At 47.3% G+C, this 21,898-nt stretch overlaps 1 protein-coding gene across 1 annotated transcript; it reads right to left on the bottom strand.

Moving 5' to 3' along the window:
• Window positions 1-53: 53 nt before the first annotated feature.
• Window positions 54-21,658, bottom strand: LOC137894361 (filamin-C-like). Its single transcript, XM_068739841.1, has 47 exons — window positions 20,998-21,658; window positions 18,503-18,751; window positions 16,993-17,090; window positions 15,766-15,916; window positions 15,476-15,594; window positions 15,273-15,350; window positions 14,998-15,160; window positions 14,649-14,849; window positions 14,383-14,499; window positions 13,644-13,781; window positions 13,347-13,473; window positions 13,122-13,258; window positions 12,857-13,050; window positions 12,644-12,757; window positions 12,389-12,532; window positions 12,119-12,242; window positions 11,715-11,875; window positions 11,538-11,628; window positions 11,245-11,414; window positions 11,029-11,146; window positions 10,669-10,931; window positions 9,933-10,530; window positions 9,574-9,747; window positions 8,649-8,811; window positions 8,237-8,565; window positions 7,999-8,122; window positions 7,665-7,821; window positions 7,397-7,586; window positions 7,265-7,288; window positions 6,915-7,156; window positions 6,723-6,822; window positions 6,477-6,617; window positions 6,226-6,354; window positions 5,947-6,120; window positions 5,670-5,834; window positions 5,324-5,527; window positions 5,086-5,238; window positions 4,865-4,987; window positions 4,497-4,745; window positions 4,126-4,395; window positions 3,878-4,015; window positions 3,629-3,744; window positions 2,092-2,224; window positions 1,804-1,980; window positions 1,491-1,709; window positions 1,081-1,302; window positions 54-709 (listed from the first exon to the last, which is right to left on the bottom strand). The coding sequence occupies exons 1-47, from the start codon at window positions 21,368-21,370 to the stop codon at window positions 525-527; spliced, it is 8,229 nt and encodes a 2,742-aa protein (XP_068595942.1). The 5' UTR covers window positions 21,371-21,658; the 3' UTR covers window positions 54-524.
• Window positions 21,659-21,898: the final 240 nt, after the last annotated feature.

The raw sequence follows: 21,898 nt of genomic DNA on the forward strand, positions 1-21,898 counted from the left end.
TGAATTAGCAGATGGCCCACCAGTGGTGCAGGAAACCCAATAAATGCAATCACTTTGCTCTTAAAAGTTAGCCATTAAATCTTTTATTAGGTCTGCAAAGACTTACCAACCATAGGTTAAAATAACAAAAAGTCAATTTCTCATTCTTAAGCCGTACAAAACCACATTGTGTCACAATAATATATTGCTGATTGCTCCAACATCTCTTATCATTCATGTAATATTCCATTCGTTCACAAAACAAGAGAGGAGTTTTTATGGTTTGAGCCATCATCTGCAAACACTCTGAGTACAGATGCTTCATTGTGACTGTACTTTCTGAAGTTAATAGAAAACTTTGGCACAATCTATCGTCAAGAGAACTGCAAGTAGAAGTCCTTGCAGTGCATGAAGAGAACATTATTACCCACTGAGGGTTGAAGAGGAGCGGCAAAAAGGAGTTTGGCTGATTTGTGCACATGCTGAAGAAGTCGGTGGTGGGTCAGAGGAGGAGAGGGGGCGGGGCATTGGTGCACTTTCTTTTATTATGCTGCCACTTTGTAAGGGCTACCCGGGATGTTGTCGTCGCCCCATTTGACAATGACGGTGTAGCTGCCCTTGTCTTTGATGGTGTATGTGACGTTATAGAGCTTGTTGCCCATGTGCTTGACGTACACATCTTCACAGGGCGCATGGGGTCCGTGAACGCCCACCATCAGCATGTTGGTACCTGGATAGAGCAGGAAGAAGGGGCTTAAAAATCAGAATGTATGCACGCATGTGTATGCAGGTACATTGGCTTCAAGTTGCATTATATTACTACATTTTATACAATCAATAGATTTATTTTTTCCTGATTTTTACGGTTGACAATTACAGTGTCCTGTTTCCTGTTTTACTAGATGTGTCGACTATTGTTTGGTAACGCTGTGACAACACGCGAGTCTGCAAACAGCTTGTTCCTTTATCCGCAAGTGAACAAAAATCAATATCTCTGTTGTGTCTCCCTGTAAGATGTGCATTTGATATATGCTTTTTTAGCGTATGGCTATAAGCTCAGCCCATCTCTCTACCCATCTCAGTGTTTGTGATCAAGCTCACCTGCTTTGCTGCAGTCGACTGTAAAATTGTTTTTCTGTCCGACTAAAGCCTTGGACAGACCGGCTCCGCGGCAAACCACCTTGCTGGCATCGGATGTCAGTTTTGCCGAGGAGGTGGAAGAGGAAGCGCTGTAGGCGCTGCCCACTTTGGACGTCTTGGTAACCGTTTCGACCAGGACAGAGGAGGTCTCGTGGAGGCTGTGTCCCCCTGACAGCCGGGTGCCTGAAGCAGAGGGAGACACAAAGAGAGAGATTATCTCATGTTATAAGGCTTCAGGCGAGACCTTACACCATTGACAATTGGAGAGAGTTTTCAAGTGAGCAGCATGACGCAGCATTTTCCTCACTTCCACACATTTCCCAAAGGAACAGTGTCTAATTATCTGACATGTATAGGTAGTAGAAGCAGACCTGTGATTTTAGCTTTGAATGGGCTTCCCACTATGTGCTGTGGGCCTCCGTATTTAATGGCAATAAGATAGTTGCCAGGTGCCATGGGTGTGTAGGTGATCTTGTAGCCCTCGGGACACTCCCGGCAGTCCATTTTGACCTTGGATGGGCCGTCGATGTTGACCGATAGAGTTGCAGAGCCTGCGTTGCAGGTGTTGACCCCAAACTCTGAGGGCATACCTGGAAAAACGACGAGGAGATGAAAAGACTGCTCAAAAACAAAAAAGAAGGAAATCTTACTGTGAATATTTGCAGCGGTGGTGATGACATTTACCAGTAGTTCCTCCCTGCAGTCCGGCGCCATATGCTGTCACCATGCCCGGGTCTCCGATCAGCCCGGGGTCTCCCACTCGCACATTAAAGGGGCTTCCAGGAATGTGGCATCCGTTGAACTTGACATCTATGGAGTGGACTCCGTTCTCCCGTGGAATGAAGCGGATTGCATTCTTGTCTGAACACAAACGGAGATGTCACTGACCAGTATGTCGTAAATAATGGTTTACGTTTGGGTATAAATGCTGAACTCAAGACTTCGTACTATGAGGTCATGATTTTAGCGTACCACTGTCAAGCTCGGTGACGTAGCATTCCTCAGAAGAGCCAGAGGGGGTGTGAACTTTGGCGTCGACTACACCTCGAGCTCCGTTGCGCTGCACCATGAAAGATGCCTCCTGGTTTACCTTCAAGTCCTTCTCCTAGTTAAGACAAGGGAGAATCTAATCAGATACAGTCTTGGTCTAACAAGCGAGCCAACAAAGGGGCTGCTGAGGGCCCGTGTGGCCACCGAGGGCCATCAAGAGCACTCGTAATATCCCACATCAGCAGGATGGATTATTACGGCAGTTTAAAATGAAAAATGTAATTAACTGATGGAATTCATCATAGAGTTGCCGTAATTTTTGTGAACCTATATCATTTTTATTCCTGAACCAGTGTTTGTTGTCTCATTAGAGGCGCTCTGATTTATTTAATTAATTTAGAATTGTTATTTTCACAGTTGCACTTATTCGCCACGCGAGGAGACGGTTTGCTTGAGGTAAATTACTTTTGTTTCTTGTTAACGGCTGCTCTGCAACTTTTAATCTGCTGAAGGTTTCAGCCAAGGCAATTCGAAACAAACAATAAAAGCGGTTAATTTGTTTACAGTAAATGCATTGTCTACTGGTTTACTGCTTTACTTTCCAGTTCTCCATGTTTAATATGCCACATGCGGTATAAACTGTGTATAAAGAGAGCTCTATAAATTTAAATATTAAAGTGTTATTGGACTTCGCTGCTGCCTATTCTTGCTTGGACCAGCTCTGTTAAAATCTACCGTGTGTGTGCGTGTGTGTAGGTGTGTGTGTGTGTGTGTACTTGTACCTCCAGGGACATAAAGTGTGTGACTCATGCCTAAACAAGAATAGACGCACCGGTCAGGTGCGAGCAGCAGAGAAGGTCAGAGTTTAGAGCGAGGCGTTTGCTGCTTTTGCCCCCCAGGCAGATGAGCAGTCCTACCAGACATTAGAGGTACCCTAACTTGTTAAGCATTTGTATGGTATTGCCCTTCCGCTGACTGCTCGTGGTAAAAAAAAAACTGCTCTGAAGCGGCATTTCGGAGAACTAAAAATACATATGCTTAGCGCCTTTGGCGGTTGGTAAGTTTGAAGGTTAAAAAAAAAAACAACAACAACTTGTTTTCAAAGAGGAACGACAACATTGTGAGCTGTCGCAGGTAACTTCAATAGAGTCTTCATCCTCTCCGCATTCTGTTCCTGCGCTCTTCCTCTAAGACAGAGCACAATCGCATTGACGCGCTGACCGCCCACACACGCGCAACAGCTTGTGTTAGCTCACAGTAGCAAGGGACAGCTAATCCAGTCTTTCATCAGTGGCCAGCATCGCAAGTATTACAGTCGCTGATCATGTTCCAACACTGGCATTCAATTACACTTAAAGGGCAAAGGCCTATTAAACAGGAATATCTACAGCCGCTCATGCATTATGGTCAGGCTGAGCCCTGCTGTTTGGTGCCTGTGGTTGCATCTCCGGCTGTTCTTGGTGTAATAATGTGACGTGACATTTCGTTTGTGTGTCTGTGTGCCTTTGTGTGAGCTTACCTGAAGGCTCGTGACAGTGAGCCTGCGGGCCTCATCTGACAGTGTAGCAATTGGAACGATGAATGGGCTGTCAGGGATGTGCTCATTGTTGAACTTGATTGACACCTCATAGTCACCTGGGGAGACACAGAGGTTATTTGCTTTCACGATAAAGTCAACTGGATGAGAAACGGATGAATTACTGTCGACTTCGGAGACGTCCAAATGAGGAAAAACTCAAGACTTGTGACCCCCAGAAAAAAGTTCTACCTGGTTCTTTTACTATGTAGGAAACTCCGCAGGAACCATCCTTCCTGTCCTCAAAAGAGATTTCAGCCTTGCTGGGGCCTTCGACGGCAATGGACAGACCACCAGCACCCGCCTCTCTGGTCCAGATACTAAATTCAGCTGGAGAGGGTGAAGCCAAACGCCATTAGAAGGTCTGTTTTTAGATGTCTTGATTAGTAAATACAATTCAACCTGCAGGCTGCGTGTGCATGTCAGCGAGGGGAACTTACTAGGTGCTGCAGCCACACCTCTCTCTAGACCAGGTCCTCCAGCATGGACTTTGTGTGCTCCTCCTTCACCCATGGGCCCCACAGTGAACTGAAAGGGGCTACCGGGGACATGCTGTCCTCTGTACTTGACATTGACAGTGTGGGGTCCCGTTTCCTGGGGGATGAAGCGCACGCTGTAGGTGTTGCTTCCTCCATCTACGATGTCAGCATCCACTGTCTTCCCACTGGGGCTGGTCACCTGAGCCGTCATGGCCTGAGATCCACTCTCAGCTGGAGGAGGCAGAGCAGCATAGAGGACAAAACCAAGATGTTATACAGATCAGATATGGTCTGTATTATTAAAATAAAGGGACAAAAACGTAGGCTCTCACCTTCAGGTCTGGCAGTGACGCCAGCAAAGCTGCTGAGGCTCTCTCTGCCCAGAAAGTCTCCAAAAACATCTCTGAAGGGGCTTCCTCCTCCACCCACCTGGGTGCTCTCCTCTACACGCACCTCCCTCTTGGTCTCCCCACCCCGGGTTTTGCTGATCTCTGTGCGCTCGGTGCGGGTGTAGGTGTGGCTGCTGCGGGTGAATGTCCTGGTCAGCCGCTCCTGAGCCGAAACCATCTGGAACCAGTTTCCTTCAGGGAGATGAATGCGGTTTGAATACAAATGCGAGTGCAAACCAGCTTCATTCATTTTGATGTAGTTGACCGTTGTCCTCTAAACCAAACCGGATGGGCTCCTGTACGGTACTTACCTGGGATCTTGAGGTTCAGACCGCATGTGCTGCCCACTGAAGCAAGAGAAGACGCCTGTCTCTTCCTGGTAATGCTCTCTTTGATTCTTCCTTCTCCAGTCACTTTCACTGTGAAAGGACTTCCTGGAAGCCACCAAAAACATAAGACAGTAAATATAACCTCTACAGACTGATAGAGGATGGGAGGTTTTTTATTTATTTACTGAGTGAAAGACACAAACCTGGGATGTGCTTTTCAGCAAACTTGATGTTGACAGTGTAATTTCCAGGTTCTGTTGGGCAGTAGGTCACTCTACATGTCCCGTCCTCCATATCTTCACAGTTGATGTCGACTTTACTCGGACCTTCGATCGACAATGCTAGACCTCCATAACCTAAAAAGGGTGTGACAAGAAAAAAATTATTGAGTATTTGTTTCATCTCAATTTTCAGACATGTATACCATCCCTCAAGGCTCACCTGCGTTTCTTGTGTCCACAAAGAATTCAGCCATTTCATAGGTGTGTGCTTCTACCAGGCCTTTGCCGAAAGCCTTCACTCTGCTGGCCTCACCAATCTCTGACTGGCCGACCATGATTTTAAAAGGACTGTTGGCTACATGCACGCCATTCTTCCTCACACTAACTTCGTGTTCGCCAACCTCCTTAGGCGTGAAAGAGATACCTGTGAACGTAGGAGAGGATAAAGAAGGGGGGTGGGGGGGGAATAGAAAAATTTAATAAATATGCATTTGCTGCATCGAGCATTGTCTTATCTATGTTCTGCTCTTCCTGTTATTGGCATATCGGGAGAGCGGATCTCTCACCGAGGTGCCTGTTGGGCAGCCTCTTCAGCAGACAGGGCTCCTCGTTGCCCGATGGCGCTCTGATACTCGCGCTCAGAGAGCTCAGATCAGTCTCTGTGATCTTCAGAGACACGTCGGCCGCTGTGCCGACGTTCAGCAGCGACGTCCTGGTTATGGAGTCATCCCCTTCACATGAAAAAGTGGGGTTAGATGTGGTTTTTGTATATATATATATATAATACAAATACACACATCCAGTGTGAATGCACCATGCATCAAGAGTATATCATTTCCTCACCAGTGATCTTAGCAGTGAAGGGACTGCCAGGGATGTGCTTGTTATCAAACTTGACAATGATGTTGTAGTCTCCAGGTGCTGTGGGCAGGTAGGACACAGTACATGTGCCATCTTTGTTGTCCTTACAGGTGATTTCAGCCTTCGAAGGACCTTCTACCGCTAGTGACAGGCCACCTGAGAGGCAGGGGGGGTCAAGATTCTTACTTTTAATCAGTGTGGATTTGACACATAACTACCAAAGTGCAGTGGCAATCATTACTGCACAGGTCCAAGCAATACCTTCTCCTGCATTCTTGGTGACCACAGTGAAAGTAGCTGCCTTGTTGACCATGCCGTAACTCAGACCTGGGCCATACGCAGTCACAACGCCGCTGTTCACGGCGTCCACAAAGAACTGCAGAGGGCTTCCTGTGGTGGATGTAACAGCAAGATATTACGCACAAATATCTCAGTGTTTCCTGCTGAGAAAAAGAATACATCTAATAGGAAGTCAGCCACATCACATACGTGTAATGAGACACGTTTCTCACCTGGGATATGGTTTCCCTCGTACTTGATGTCCATCTCGTGCAGGCCTCGCTCTGTGGGCTGGTACTTGATTGTTATGGTGCCATCCTTATTGTCAGTGATATGCGGACGGGCCGTCTTGCCAGAAGGCATCCTCACCTCACCTGAAAAATGATAGTGGTTAAATGTCAGCAGCCTATAAAATATGTTTTGTGTGTGTGTGTGTGTGTGTTTTGTGCTTTACATGAGTTTGAGTGTTTTTGTACTACCTGTGATTTCTCCTTGCTGTGGCGTGAAGGGAACGAGGAAGTTCACAGGACGGAAGAGAGGATCCACAGTATCGCGGGGCACAACTGGCTCGTTTGAGGCCTGTCAACAGACAGAAAGAAATAGTTCCACATGACTAAATAAAAGCATCAAGCACACAAGCTCAGTGGCAGCTTAAATGTTCTGGAACTCACCACCACATGGAAAGGGCTTTTAGGGATGTTCTGTCCTCCGAAGCGGATAGTAATGACATACTTTCCAGGTTCTGGGGCCGTGTAGTAAATGTCAAATGTCCCATCGTGATTCTCCACCACATCCATGTCCAGCTCCATCCCTTGAGGGGTTTGCACTTTGCAGGTCACCTTGCCCTTCCCGGCTGACTTAGCATCCACTGTAATAACTGTGTCCTCTGAGGTCTGCAGTTTTTGAAGGCTTGCTGTTATGGGCAGACAAGGAAAAGGGATAAGGCGCCACATAAAAGCACGACTTGTAATATTTTCTAGCATTGTAGCAAAGAAATTAAAGCAGCGCCTTGGTTACTCACACACGCCATGTCCGCCGATGGCAACTGTAAGATAAAAATTCACGTTTTTCATTTGGATATTTTATAACTATAACGGGCTTTTATTGATTGATTGATTTATCTTTCTCTCTCCCTCTTTTTTATTTATTTTACCTGTGAGGAGACATTTGCTGGCGTCTCCTGTGGGCAGAGACTGGATGCGGTACGGGGAGTAAGGAATCTCATCTCCTCCATATTTAATGGTGATGGTGTAGGGGCCTGTGGAGTCGGGCACATAGGAGACGGTGTAGGTACCGTCTCTGTTGTCCTGAATGGTTGCATTCTTGGGTTTCCCCTCTGGGTCCTGTCAACAGAAAATATTGAGTTATTCCAGACATTGCTCATGGTGAGAAATCATTGTGTATAAATTAAGTGAGCCCACCAGAATTTGCACGGTGAGCAGTCCCTCTCCGGCATCACGAGCATCAATGGTGAACTCAACGGGCAGGCTTGCTGACACGCCTTTTGTGTCTAAACCAGGGCCACTTGCGCGTACCTTGCTGGCGTCATGCCCGGGCTGAGACATTACCTTGAATGGACTGTGAAAGAAGGGGAGCACGTCGTCACTAAACTCAGTCTGGCACAAGATAGAAATGGGAACAGGAAAAATATACCGTGCTCAACCTTTCCGTATTAAATCCAGCTAAACAGAGCATAACTTTGATCAAGACACATCTGCATGTCCTGCTTAACAATCTTCTAAAGTCGCACTCCACCTGTGTGGGACCTCCTGATCCGCGTATTTGACAGCTACAGTGTAAGGACCATCCTGGGCTGGGGTGTAGTGAACCGTGTGTGTTCCATCTCCATTGTTCTTCACACCAACTGGCTCTGCTGTACCTGGAAATGAGACAAAAAAAGGACATGATAATTTGTCACCAACTAGCTGATATCCGTCAGCTTAGAGTAGGCAGGGTGTGTGTGGGATGTAATAGTTAAACAGCGTATCCTAACCTGATGGGCCATAGAGTTTGACATCCAGTGGGGCCTGCCCGGCCTTTGTACAGTCTACTGTGAAAGTCTGTGGAATATGGGCTCTCACTCCACTGCCCAAACCTGGACCTGAGCACTTGACCTTGCTGGGGTCCACAGGGTCCCTCACTGGTACACGGAAAGGACTGCCAGGGATCGGGAGTCCTCCGTAGTTAATGTTAACGTCGTAGTCTCCGGGAGTGTAGGGGATATACTCCACACTGCAGCTGCCATCTTTATTGTCTTTGCAGGATATCTTTGCCTCTGAAGCTCCTTCAATGGTCAGGCCCAGGCCTCCCGTACCGGCACCCCTGAAAGTCAAGCAGATATATTTGATCCCATGTGCTTGAGCCCGTCTCACGCAAATTCTCCTTTGAGTGTGACCTAACACTACCTGGTCTCCACAGTGAAGCAGTTGGGCTTGTTGGTTATTCCCCCCTCCAGACCTGGCCCAAAAGCACGGACACGGGTCGGATCACATCCCTCCACCACAGAAACCCTGAAGGGACTCTTGGGCACGGGCGCATCATCATATTGCACCTCGATCAGATGCACTCCTGCACACAAGGAGATACAGTAGTAGACAGTAGTTAGCAGGCAAACATTTTCTATCTATCTCCTTACTTTAAATTATGGGTCAGACAGATTCTCTTTAAGGGAGGTAAGCATCTGTCTATTCGTGAACGATGACACCGGCGTTGAACGTAGAAGGCATTACGACTGTTCCCCATTCATTATTCTGCTACAACATTTTTTATGGCGGAGCATTCTCAGTAGGCCTATATACCAGATTCCGTTCCCACCCTGCTATGATATTAGCGCATGTCTGCTGGTGGTGGTGAAGAGCTCTGTGATCTCTTTGCTTTGTGTTATAGGTCTCTATTAATATCCCCTGTCATTCTCATGCTCTATAGATGTGTGCAGGCGGCCTTCAGCACACATACCTGCCTGGGCAAGAGCTTCTGTTCCAGAGCACACTATTTATAAAACGCAGCCTGTCTGCCTCCCTGCTCTTTGCCCCTCACATCATTGCTCCACTGCATCATTCTGTATTTATACCCCTCTCTCCCTCATTCTTTATTTCCCCACTCTCATCCTTTATTCTCAAATGGCGTCCAAAACAAGCACCTGTTAATGATTTTCTCTTCTCACTCTTCCAGACAGCCCGAGTGCACATAAAATCCTCTATCTGCTGCAGGTTAGGCTTGTTAATGGAAGCCGTTTGACTCCAATCTTACTTTTAGTATTGTTTTCTGACGCCTCTTGAATATATGAGCCGTTATATTTTTAGAGCTGTTAAATTAGCAGGTTTCTCCTACCGTCCTCAAACGCTGTGTACTCCACTCTGTAGGTGCCATCTCCTTTGTCGGTGATGAAGGAGTCTGTGTTGCTGCCTGAGGGGTTGATAATGCGGACCTTTATGTGAGTTCCTCCCAACTTGTTGATGGAACGAGCATCAACGATGAAGTGGGTTGTGACTTCTCTCAGAACCCCTGGAAACAAAAGATAGTCTTGATTAAGACTCGTCTAACATATTTAGAAACGTTTATTAACTACTCAATCCAGTCTAGTTAATCTCAATCGATTAACTGACTAAATATTCGTGTTATATTTGTAGGTTTATTTAAACCCTTAATGACCTGCTGAGGCAGTTTAAGGCTGGGTCTCGTCTCATTACCTCTGGGCTCTACTCCTGGTCCATAGACATGCACCCCACTGGTGTCCACAGATGGTTCAACTTGCAGGACTTTAGGAAACTGGGGAATCATATGGCCGCCATACTTGATCGTGATGGTGTGTGTGCCGTGGAAAGGTGGGATGTATGTAACAGAGAAGACCCCCTCTGCAGTTTTCTGGATGTGCACCTCGGCTTTGGACCCAGTCTCTGACACAATCTCAATGGTGAGCTCTGCATCGCCGGCACGGGTGCAGTCCACGGTGAAGGTCGCTGGTTCGCCTGCCTTGGCTCTCTCCAGGCCCGGGCCGCTAGCCGTCACCTTGCTGGAGTCCAAAGCAGCACGCACTGCAGCCTTAAATGGAGAGCCGGGAATGTGCTGATCGGCAAACAGGATGTTGATGGCGTACTCCCCTTTCTCAGTGGGTAGGTAATTCACTGAACAAGTGCCATCGCCATTGTCTTGGCACTCGATTTTCGCTTCGCAGGGGCCTTCCACAGTAAGGCCCAGCCCACCTGCACCGGCTCCCTTTGTGTCAATGGTGAATGGAGCTGGTTTACCCACAATGCCTCCCTTCAGGCCTGGCCCAAAGGCTCGCACCTGTGATGCAACAGTCAGTCAGTTTTTAGGAATGGCTTGTTGCAAAATGTGATTCTTGATCACAGAAAACTGAGTGTCACATTTCATGAGAGTCACGGTTAGAGTGAAGATGGTCATGGAGCTTTGGTGAGCATTTACCTTGGACGGATCAGCGGGCATCACTGCTTCTACACCAAAGGGGCTTCCCATCACCAGGTTGCCATCGTAGCTGACTTCAATCTTGTAATGCCCCTCCTCTGGGGGAATGTACTTCACATTGTGAGTGCCTTTTGCTTTGTCTGATTCCAGCTTGCATGGGATTGGTCGGCCAGAGGGTGATGTCATTTTCACGCCTACATTACCCTGCCCACCCGCGCCCTTCGTGTTAACTGTGAACTCCTGATCCTTTCCAACTTCCACTTCTGCAAGATGGATAAACATGAAATATTAAATCTGTTGCATTTAGTTGTTTAAAAATGCTAAATGCAAACGTGACGCATTCGGTGTTTTGAAACTTACTGTCGTCTAATCCCTCTACTTTCACCTTTCCAATATCCAGTGCCGGTGCAACCGTGATATGGAAGGGACTCTTGGGAATGGGATCTCCTCCATAATTGACTGAAATCGTTATGTTACCCTGAAAAGATACCAGATAGAGAGTGAATGTTGATTGATTTGTAGTGGTATTTTAATTTTGATTTTTAAAGCTAACGGTCTCCAAAGAGAGGCCTGTACCTGTTGCAGAGCCGTGTACTTGACAGTGTAGGAGTAATCGTGGTTGTCAATAATCTCAAAGTCACGAACAGCCTCTCCTGGGCTTGCTGCTGCGAAAAGCACCTCAGGCTTGGCTTTACCCGCTCCCTTGGTGTAGATGGTGAAGTGGGTTGGAGTACCCACCTCCACTCCTGAAAAACACATGTTTCTCAGTGCTACAAATCCTCATCTATCAAATACTGTATTGCAATGGTGTTTATATAATATGCTTGGGATTCATCTTTATTCTGATTTTTGGACTCAGTGGATCTCACCTGTCTTGTTGAGACCGGGGCCCTCTGCTCTCACCTTGCCAGCGTCATGGGAAGGATCGACTTTAACTTTGAAAGGACTGATGGGAATCTCCTGGTGAAGCAAATTATGAGAGCAATCTTAAAAATGTACTCGCAACTGAGTAAAACTTTCAAACGCAGCAGTTAATGCACTCTCACCTGCTCTGCGAACAGCACCATAATGGTGTACCGGCCTGGAGCTGGAGGAGTGTATTTGACAGTGAAGGTGTCGTTGTCATTCTTGATAATATCGAAGTCAATGTCTGCCTCAGCTGGGCCAACCACCCCTGGGGCACACTTGATTCCAATGCTGATGTCTCCTAATGATGCATAGAAATGAGCGCGCTGCGATAAGGTCATTCATTCAACAGCAAATGACCTGTTTAAAAAGAAGCAGCAGCGGATCCACTGCCTGAATATTGTTTTTTAAATAGATTTCATGCATTTGTCATAAATCACCAGAGCTTTGTCATCTTAAATGCACATGTGGCATTCATTCTGCGATGTTTAACTCTTCATTAATTTCATGAATAGTTAACTAAAACTCAGATGAGCATGCTCACCTTGGCCGGCCTCGCCGCAGTCCACGGTGAAGTATGTCGGCTCATTAGCCTTCAGCCCTGTCTTCTCAACTCCAGGCCCATAGACCTTGACTTTGTCTGGATAAGAACCCTCTCCAACCAGCACCTAATGAATTCACAGTGAACTTGAGGCAGGAGCGATTAACTCAAGTGCAAGTGCTGCGGTCCTCTCACTTTGTCGGTTTTTGCTGGAGTATCATTGTGTTAATCTGACTGAATCTTAAATGCGGTGGTCATCGTCGCGTGTCTTACCCTGAAGGGGCTGTTGGGCACGTTGACGCCTCCCCAGGTGATGATGATGGTGTGTTTAATAGGCTTGACAGGAGTGTATACACACAGAAATGTGCCATCTCCCTTGTCGGTAATCTTGATGTCGATGGTGCAGCCTTCAGCATCCTTAGTGGAAACAAAGGCATGTCAACACTGGCCCGTGGAGCCGTATGCAATATAAATGATGTGTGCTTATAAATAACTGATGAATGCTCCACAAACCAGTGCTCTCTGTACCTGCGCATAGATCTTGAGATGACCCTTCCCTGCCAGATGCGCGTCAATGGTGAACTCAGTTGGTTTGTTAACAATTACGCCACTTGGCTTCAGGCCTGGACCGTAGGCTTTCACCTGCAGTATTTTAATATTTGATTACATATATTTTGTTTGACGGTAATAGACTCAGATTATTGTCTGTGTTTTATAATTTGCACACAGGGTGGGAATTACCTTCTCGGGGAATATGTCATTGGCAGCAGGAAGGATGTGCGCAATGAAAGGGCTGTCCTTGATGTCCTCGTCATCACAAATGACATGGACAGCATAGTCGCCAGGCTCAGTGGGCCAGTAGCGCACATCACAGGAGCCATCGCCTTTGTCATCGCATTCAATTTTAGCTTGTGATGGACCCTCAATGGAAAAGCCTGGGCAGCAAAACAATTGTGATTATACAGTTCAAATATGAAATTTGAAGTATTTCTTGCACACGGCTCACCTAGAGTTCCAACATCCGTGCCAATGGCCTCCACCACAAAGTCAGCCGATTTTCCCACCATGCCAGTCTTCAAACCCGGACCCCAGGCCCTCACCTTCTGAAAACCTGCCTCCTCACCCACCTGCACTTCGAAGGGGCTGCGGCCCAAAAACATACACAACATTGCTTTGCATGAATGTGAATGTGATTTGTAAATTAATACTTAAGAAAGCAACTGGACCCTACCTGCGTGGGATGGGGTGTCCTCCCCAGGTGATGCTAACTGTGTATTTTCCAGGTTTAAGGGGGTAATATTCACATTCATAGACACCATTTCCTGCATCTCGCACTTTCACTTGCTCCTCTGCTCCAGCTGAGGATGAATATTATAGTTAATATGGATTTTTGCTAAATTTGGAGAGAAATTGTATGTCTCTAATGAATGCTACCCTGCAGGCTGAAACCGGAACACGGGAAATAATCCTAGAAATATATGAGGTGGAATGAGAAGTGGAGTAGCGATGAGAGTGCTGTCTGACTCACTTGGTCCTTTGACTGAGACCTTCAGCTCTCCACTGCCAGCCCCCTTGGTGAAGACTTTGAAGTCTGCAACCTCTTTAACTCGCACGCCTTTGGGCTGCAGGCCTCTGCCTGTAGCTCTGCAGGCATTTGGATTTGAGGCTGGAAGAAATAACAACACACAATAGCAAGTGTGAAAGAGAAATATTTAGCAAAGCAAAAGGCAACTGAGAATAGCGAGCAGCTGACAGCCGTGTTAGTAGCAACGACAATAAAATATCCAGTTGCTGCAGAACTCCTTAAAGTTTGACTGGCAGAATCCGTAAATGAGATTGATGCTGTTTTGCAGAATAAATAAAACAACGTGCTGAATTTGGATAGAATATTTACACATTGGAGAGCACTGATGAAGCACCAGATAACATTTCACTTATTTTTTTCTGAAATTTTGACTGCAGACTTAAAATTGAATGCTGGCTGATGCAAATTTAGATGGAGGAGAGGAGAAATGCAGAGTGGGACAAAACTAAATTCAGCTATTTGTACAACGCTGCATCTCATCTCTCTGTGAAAAGAACTGAATTGTCAAGCAAAGGGATGCAAGAGGACGGGGCAGACGACCAAGCACGGCTTTGAGATGCGGCGCCCCAATCGTAGACAGAGCAGAGAGAGACATGTGCATTGCGCAGCATAAGGAAAAGTTGAAGGGGGGGGGGGCTTGCTGAGCAAAGGACGCAGGCTCCTCCCGACAAACAATACTAACTTGGCCGCCCAGTCCTCGGGGGAGCTACCCCCCTCCCACCCTTTGCTCCAGGCGGGGTACGGACTGACTGAGGGACTATCTGCAGAGGAGATTTCACGGGAGGAACAACGATTGGAGCTAGAAATGACAGATAGGAAAGATTATGGCCGATACTGGGTGGCTGATACCAGGAATAAAAAGACGACTGCAGAGTATGACGGATGACCTCGGCACTAACAAATGAATCACATGCTGTCTAGGATTTACAGCACAGAAAGGAGGCTCACCCTCTGCGACGTTAACGATGTAAGGACTCTTAGGGATTTCCTGGCCGGCAAACAGTATGTGAACTGTGTGAGGTCCTTCCATGGCAGGGCGGTACGTGCATCGGAAAACGCTGTCGCCCTTATTCTCCAGGATGAGCTCCACTGTGTCCTTTTTGCCCTGAGGATCAATGATGACCACGCTGATGTCACCATGACCAGCACCTGAGTGTGAGAGGGAAATATCCATTATCACACCTCAAAGCCGAGGTTGTAACTTTTAGACTCTTCGACACATCAAGCTCTACTTCAGAAGACATTTCTGTTGTCGACATGTCCACTACACACATCGGTACGAATTGTCCCTACTAACCAGCTGTGTAGATGTCAAAGTAAGTCGACTTGTTAGCCACATTGCCAGTGGGCTCCAAACCGGGTCCCCTGGCGTGCACTTTGGTTGGGTCACCCATAGCCTTTGCTACATTCACTGTGTAGGGGCTCTTGTCAATATCCTGGCCGGCAAACAGCACCTTGACCTTAAATAAAAAAACAACAACACAGATTGTAAGACACCTTTGAATCCAGCGATTTATCCCTGATGTGCTGAGTGATGGTAAATGATGAAGAAAATCACCACTGCGGTCTCACCTTGTGAACACCTTCAACTTTAGGAAGATAGGAGACCGTGTAGGTTCTGTTTTTATCGTTGTTGGGTTTAACCTTGGCCTAGACAATAAGACAACAATACAAGAAGTGATTCGATGAAATACTAAGTGCTACACTTGGCAGGTTTATTTGAGGTGGTTAACAGGCTGTATGTTAACGTCTCTTGTCTATCAGGTATCACTCACCTCCTCTTTGTGTCCCTCGGGATCCTCCACATAGACTAGAACCTCCCCGCTGCCAGCTTCCAGAGTTTCCACAGTGAACACTGCTGGTTCCAACACCCTGTTGCCATGAGGCTCGATACCTATAAATATACAGGGAGTGATTCTACAAAGTTTGAATCTCAATATAATACAGCTTGTAGGTTTCCTGAGGGCAAAAATGCTTGATACTTCAATGGACATTATGCATTCATACTGTTCAGGTGAGTTGTTGTGAAGCATGCAGGGATTCATTGCTATTGTTGTCAACCCACCAGGTCCATATGCTTTGGCCTTGTTTGGGAAAAGTTGTTTGGACTTCAGAGGAGCTCCGGGCTTCAGTTTTGCCTTGGGGAACTGAGATAAGTAGGTCATCACCGAGTGCTCATCCACATCTGGGTCCACGATCTCCTCAGGTGCAATCACCTGGCACACAGAAAGGCATCGGGCACAAAGGGTTAATCATGCTTGCGCATGCTTTTATTGAAACAAAGGGAACAGTTCAGGTTTTATGCAACATCCTGCAACATTTAAAGCACCCACATCGTTTTAATGTTCAGATCATTGTTATAATGTATGACTTTACTCATTATAGAACTTTCCCTTATTAAGCATGGTGCAGGGGGATTTAGCAAGGATTACATTTATTTATTACCCCCCCACCTCAGAGTCATCCCTCTCTTCCAGCACTCGTTTGCCTGTCTACCACACAGTGGCACAAAGCATGCGCCAGTTATATTTAACCCCAGGACAGCAGGGTTAGGGATTGTTGCCCTCAATAAGCCACCCCCCCCAGGGGGTTTATCTTGAGCCAGACCTCTCCCACATCTCCTTAACACCACAACACTGGAATTTAGCCCCCAGGCCTGCAGAGTCTTGACATATACGCCCCACGTCTATCTCACCGATGCCAGGCCTCATGCAGAATAGCTAACCCCGTGTCTCAGAAAAGCAAGTAAACAACCTGCATTGTGCATATTATAATGCAGAGTCTAGACTATTTTAAACAGGGCTGGAAATTTCTGCATTCTGTTCACAACGTTATTTTCTTGAGCGCGGGCGTATTTACGCCTTTGTTTCAGTGGCTGGCTCAGAACGTGTTGAGAAATCTCACACCTCCACAAATTCACAAATCTACTAAATATAACTCCTACAAACTCCCTGACTGAGAGCAATAATACAGTAAATGGAAATGTTAGAGATTACTGGGTAATAAATATTCCATTGCACCCTCAAGCGTGTGCTCGCTGGAAACACTAGGCGCCATACCCTGCACAATGCTGCATTTGTTTCAGCTCAGTGAACAGTACTATGCTTTTTCAGCACAGCATTGCCCCAGCATTGTGAGATGAGTGGTGTTTGCACGCGAATGCGTCCTGTTGTTTGCATTAAATTACCTGGAAATGATCCCTGTTGAGTATAACCTCACCCATCTGACACCCCGGCAGAGCTAAATCAAACTACTAAAGCTCTTTGTGGCGGCGATCAATCATGCATCTTACCTGAGGCACGCCCAACCAGTCGTCAGCCTGTTGCATGGCTTCTCTGGCATTCTGCACAGGCTGGTTTGGGTCCCACTCCGCCCAATCAGGACACAAACCTGTCACAAATGTGAAGAGGGTGATTAGACAGTCCTGCAGAGACTAACACCGATTCGCATCACACTCATAAGGCCACTTAGGCAGTCTCTGCTGCTGTGTAATGCCTCCAATTGCAGGATTGCATGGCTGTGCCCTCTTAGTTCCGCTCCTGTCAATTCCATGGAGGTATCTTTCGACTACTCAAAATTGCCAATGTTGCCGTGGCTAAAAGCTAGCCTCCAGCCTGCCCGCTGCTAATGCTTAAATTGGATTAGCACTTGTGTGTTGGAGTAGCCGCTCACTCAAAAAGCCCATGCAAACACAGAGCAGGTAGATATCGTCCCGTTAATATGGACTCGGGAGAATAGCATTAGCACGGTTGAACCTATACATGCATCTGCAAAGGAGTGTTCATAACGCAACATCACTGCAATGCCAGTGGATGCAGTGATGTTGCAAATTATATGCAGTACAAGAACATACTGAACATATAAACATATTTATCTGTTAAAAAAACTGGTTTCTTCCTCAGGTCTTTTGCACATTCAGATTTGAATTGAAGCAGCTTCTGTGGGTTCAGACCAGAGCACCTTTTTGTCAGTTACCGGGTTGTTTGATGTCAGCTGATGAAACATCTCCACCTTGTATGGTCAGTATTGCAGCAGTGTTTGAAAGATGTGTCTCCACAGATCAATGGTTCACGTAAACACTGTTAAATACCATTCTGCTCTCCTCTTGCTGCTCCTCCAACTTTCTCTCTGTGAATCTCAGCGAGGAGAGGATTTTCTCATGTTCTGTGTTGGGAGCAGTAATGCTGAACTGGCAGAGGCTCAGCCTGTGGCCTTGCGGTCCTTGAAACCTGCGGCTTAGGCACCTCCCGATGACAGATCACTGCATTTTGATGCAAAGCCAAGCATCTCCCTTGATGGAGGGGGGAGGGGAGGAATGGTGCCCAAATTTGGGGGTGTTGTGCAGCAGCATGGCTATAAACACTAACGCTGGGCTTGGAGCCTCAGGGCACAAAACTGTGCCAGTGAAAGCTTCAGTCATTGTGGGACAGCTGGAAGGGATGACCTCCAGTCATAAGCACCCCCTCAGCACCCCAGCGAGACCACCTTGTCCCCTAAGACAGATTTACTGTGTCTGAATCCGAATCTGAATGTGGATATGCATTTGTGTGTTTAGAAGTAGTGAGAGATATATAGCCGTCATTTCTCAATGACTGCCAACAGACACAAGTCGTCATGAGGGCTATTTCAGATCCACTGACTGGCACTTCATTGACCCCCAAACCTCTAAAGCAACCAATGAAAACTGCTACATACAAGTAGCGGTAAGCATTTTCACGGGTGCTGCTGCACGCATTCTGACTCAGCACTTAATCCACTCACTTTGCACACTCGGCTCATGCTGTTACAACACTTCTTCTTACCGGGGGCGCAGTTGTCTACCAGAGCTCCCAGAGCTTTGCCATCCTGCCAGTCGCGATTGAAGTTTTTGATGGGTAGCTGGGGCACCTTGTTCTGTATCCAGCCCAACAAGCGCTGTTTGGGTGTCATCTTTTTGGTCTCCTCTTCGTCCTCATCATCCCACATGGGCATGGAGATGGAGTAGTGGAGGATGAGAGTCCAGATCAGACCCAGGATCAGCTTTAGATTCCCATCCACAATTGCTTTGCTATCTGCAGTCAAGCATCAAAGGCAACAGAGTTCATGAGGAAAAGGATGCGCAATAGCCTACATAATATTGTGATAATTACATTCTCGGGGAGATCTGTGTAATCTATTAACACATTGTATCTTCTAATCTGTATATTGTTATCACCAAAAATACAAGCCCTAAACCCCCAATATGAGTGTATTACATAAAAATAAAGTATTTCCTGGCCATTCCACAGAGTTGACCAGGCTATTTTGGGGAGAAATATAAACAATGGTGACTGACTGCTGAGGAGACAAGAATCTAGCCCCCCCCCGAGCCCCCTTTCTCTCAAACAGCTGTCTGGGTGAGGACCCCTGACAATCTGTCATCCGGTCACAATGTTACTGCGAAGGCAGTGACAGCTGAGGATATGTGGAAGTGGATCCCTCTCTGCATAAATACCACTTGGATTCCAATTACGTCCAAACCTTGTAGCGCCAGCGTGCGACAAATCAAAACGGGTGGAGATTAGATTCTTTGACAGTGAATATGTTCTTTCATTTGCTGAGAGTCAGAGGAAATATTTTTGGTGGGTAATCCTCTCCGGCTCATTTACACGGTCGTGACGCACACCTCCTTGAGCAATCGTTAGAAAATCAGCCATTTGAGCAGAACCTCTGGGAGAGTTTCATTAAGTGGTGCCAGTTGACACGCACACACTGGTTAACTCAATAAACGAGAGGCTTTAACGCCAGTTGTTTATCTGTCTTTCACAGATCGGTGCCTCCCTATCAGAGGGTTGGGTTTGATGTGTCACAGTTCGACTGGCAAAAGCAGGTGGCCCAATGTGGCGCAGCCTGGTTCTGATCCTGCTGCTCTAACGGCATCCATCATACAGTATCGTGTTACACAGCCTGGCACATGCACTGCTGACCCTGTGGGGGGTTCTTCTTCTTCGTCTTCTTATTTTGTGGTGTTTCTGTTTCACTGGAATGAGACTGAGGTATTATCTTAAGAGGGGGCTGAACTGATCCACTAGTGCAGCATGAGAGGACAAGAGTGCGATGATGTGAAATACCAGGACCTGTATTATCGCGTCCTATTTCTGTCCAACAGTCAGACCTAGACACACGATCCTGGACACATACTTCACAGATTTCCAGGCGATGGCTGGGACTTTGACATTTGCCCCCCTATAATCGTCCGGAGACTTGAGCTTGCTATTGAGTGTTTGCTCCGGGTATCAGCACACACCTTCACAGAAAGACACTCGGTATCACGGCGGACACGCTGTGGCCTTCGCAGTCCATTGACCAGCCCTTCAGCCATGCCAGGAATTTCACTCAAGCGTGTTGCAAGGCCATTTGTCACCAAAAAGGTTATTAAGATCTGTCAAAATGCTAATAACGTTCCTCGTGTGTGAGATGTGCAGTTCTCTGCCGGTATAAAATTTCTCTTTTTTTTTGTATCCGTGCTTTTCATAGAGGCCGCTATAATTTATCTTGCTGCAAAAAAAAATATCATTAAGGGTTAGCCATAGCAGAGTGAAATCTTGCTCTGTTGATTCAGGGATGCGTTGCATATAGCCACAACGATATATATTGCAAGTCTGATCCCAAATTCCCATCTGAGTTAGTCCTCACCCACCCACAAGATGCTGACGGCTCTGGCTGTCAACGAAGAGTCATTCTGACGCCTGACCTGACAGAGATGACGCGGTGCATCTGCTTGTGTGTTTGAGCAGAGTGTGTGTGTGTGTGTGTGTGTGTCCACATGCATAATTTGTGTCATTCTCATTAGCACAGTCCTAGTGAATTTTCAGCCCATAGTTTACCATATTGCTGCAGAGGGAGTCAGTAAACTGAAGGAGCCGCCAGCCGCCCTGACGCCGTAATGATCTATCTGCTATAATTTTCCAATGACCCCCCCCCCCCCCCCCCCCCCCCCAGCTCAGTGCAGCGTTCCAGAGGCCTGTGTGAAACTCATGTGTCACTGCTGGCTGACACCTGGGCTGATAACATACCGACGGGAGGAGCTGCACTACGTGAATGTGTTCGTGATTACCTGACGGCACTGCGTCTTTGCGCACAGCGTTCTATGCGCGCAACGTTCTGTGCGCACAGCGTTCGATGCGCACAGCGTTCGATGCGCACAGCGTCCTTCCTATGCGCACGGCGTTCTGTGCGCACAGCGTTCACTGTCACGAAGTGCTTTGCGTTTCTTAAATAGTAAATCGTAATATGTGTCCTCGTTTTACATGCGAGTTGTCGAGAAGCCAGGTCTTACCGATGGACACCAGCTTGATGTGCTCTCTGTCCAGGAACTCGAGCGCCACGGAGACATTTTCCAGTTTCATCTGACGAAAGTTCGGCCTGATGTGGTACTTTCTGTACATTCTTTTCTGGCTCAAGACCTCCAGGAGTGAAATGAGCTTCAGGCCATCAGTGAATTCCCTCTGCAGGTCGGCGATGCTCTTGTTGACGCACTTGAGGTGCTCGTTGCACCACCTGGTGAAGGTGTTCTGCTGGATCTTCTTCCAAGGCGCGTCCTCGGCCAGGTCCTTCTCGCCGGCCGGCATCTCGTCCTCCTCCTCTTCCCCAAATTCAGTGGCCTGGTAGTACTGAGGAGGGAGCTGCTCCTCGCCGTAGTTGTTGCTCATTGTGATGCCTTTTCCGGGCCGACTTTTATACCTCGGTGATACTTGTTTCGGCAACGGCGAAGATTTTCGCAGGTCGATGACAGGCGCGCTCCCGTGGGGAGAAAAAAAAAGTTCGCCCTTGAAGAAGGAGTTTAAGATTCGAGATTTTTCGGACGCACGTGGATCAAATGATCGGATAACGCTTATTCTTTTCTTTTTATTAATTGCCACCTTCTCTGTCCTTTCTGATTCGGCCCCGGGACCGGATTAAAGTTTTCCCTCCAGGTGAACTGGAGCAGAATTGCTGGAGTTGACTCTAACGTAGTCTTGTCGGCTGAAAGGACAGAGTCCGGGTATATAAAGGACCCGGGGGGGGGCGTCACTCTGTGATCATAGTCTATTTGCTAATCCACGGGGACAACGGGAGTCGGAGTCGGTTTACTGGGAGGATGGGGCAGCGATTGGTCAGACCCCCCCCCCCCCCCCCCCCCCCCCCCCCCCCGCGCGCGCGCAGCGCAACAGTTGCGGCATGTTCCTTATTTATAGGCG

The sequence above is a fragment of the Brachionichthys hirsutus genome, chromosome 5, assembly GCF_040956055.1.
Source record: "Brachionichthys hirsutus isolate HB-005 chromosome 5, CSIRO-AGI_Bhir_v1, whole genome shotgun sequence".
Taxonomy (NCBI): domain Eukaryota; kingdom Metazoa; phylum Chordata; class Actinopteri; order Lophiiformes; family Brachionichthyidae; genus Brachionichthys; species Brachionichthys hirsutus.

Coding starts and splice junctions, on each gene's coding strand:
- LOC137894361 (XM_068739841.1), bottom strand. CDS start 21,370: ATGAGCAACAACTACGGCGAGGAGCAGCTCCCTCCTCAGTACTACCAG. Junction 12,758..12,856: donor ATGACATATTCCCCGAGAAG/GTAATTCCCACC, acceptor AAAATACTGCAG/GTGAAAGCCTACGGTCCAGG. Junction 4,746..4,864: donor TCTGAACCTCAAGATCCCAG/GTAAGTACCGTA, acceptor ATCTCCCTGAAG/GAAACTGGTTCCAGATGGTT.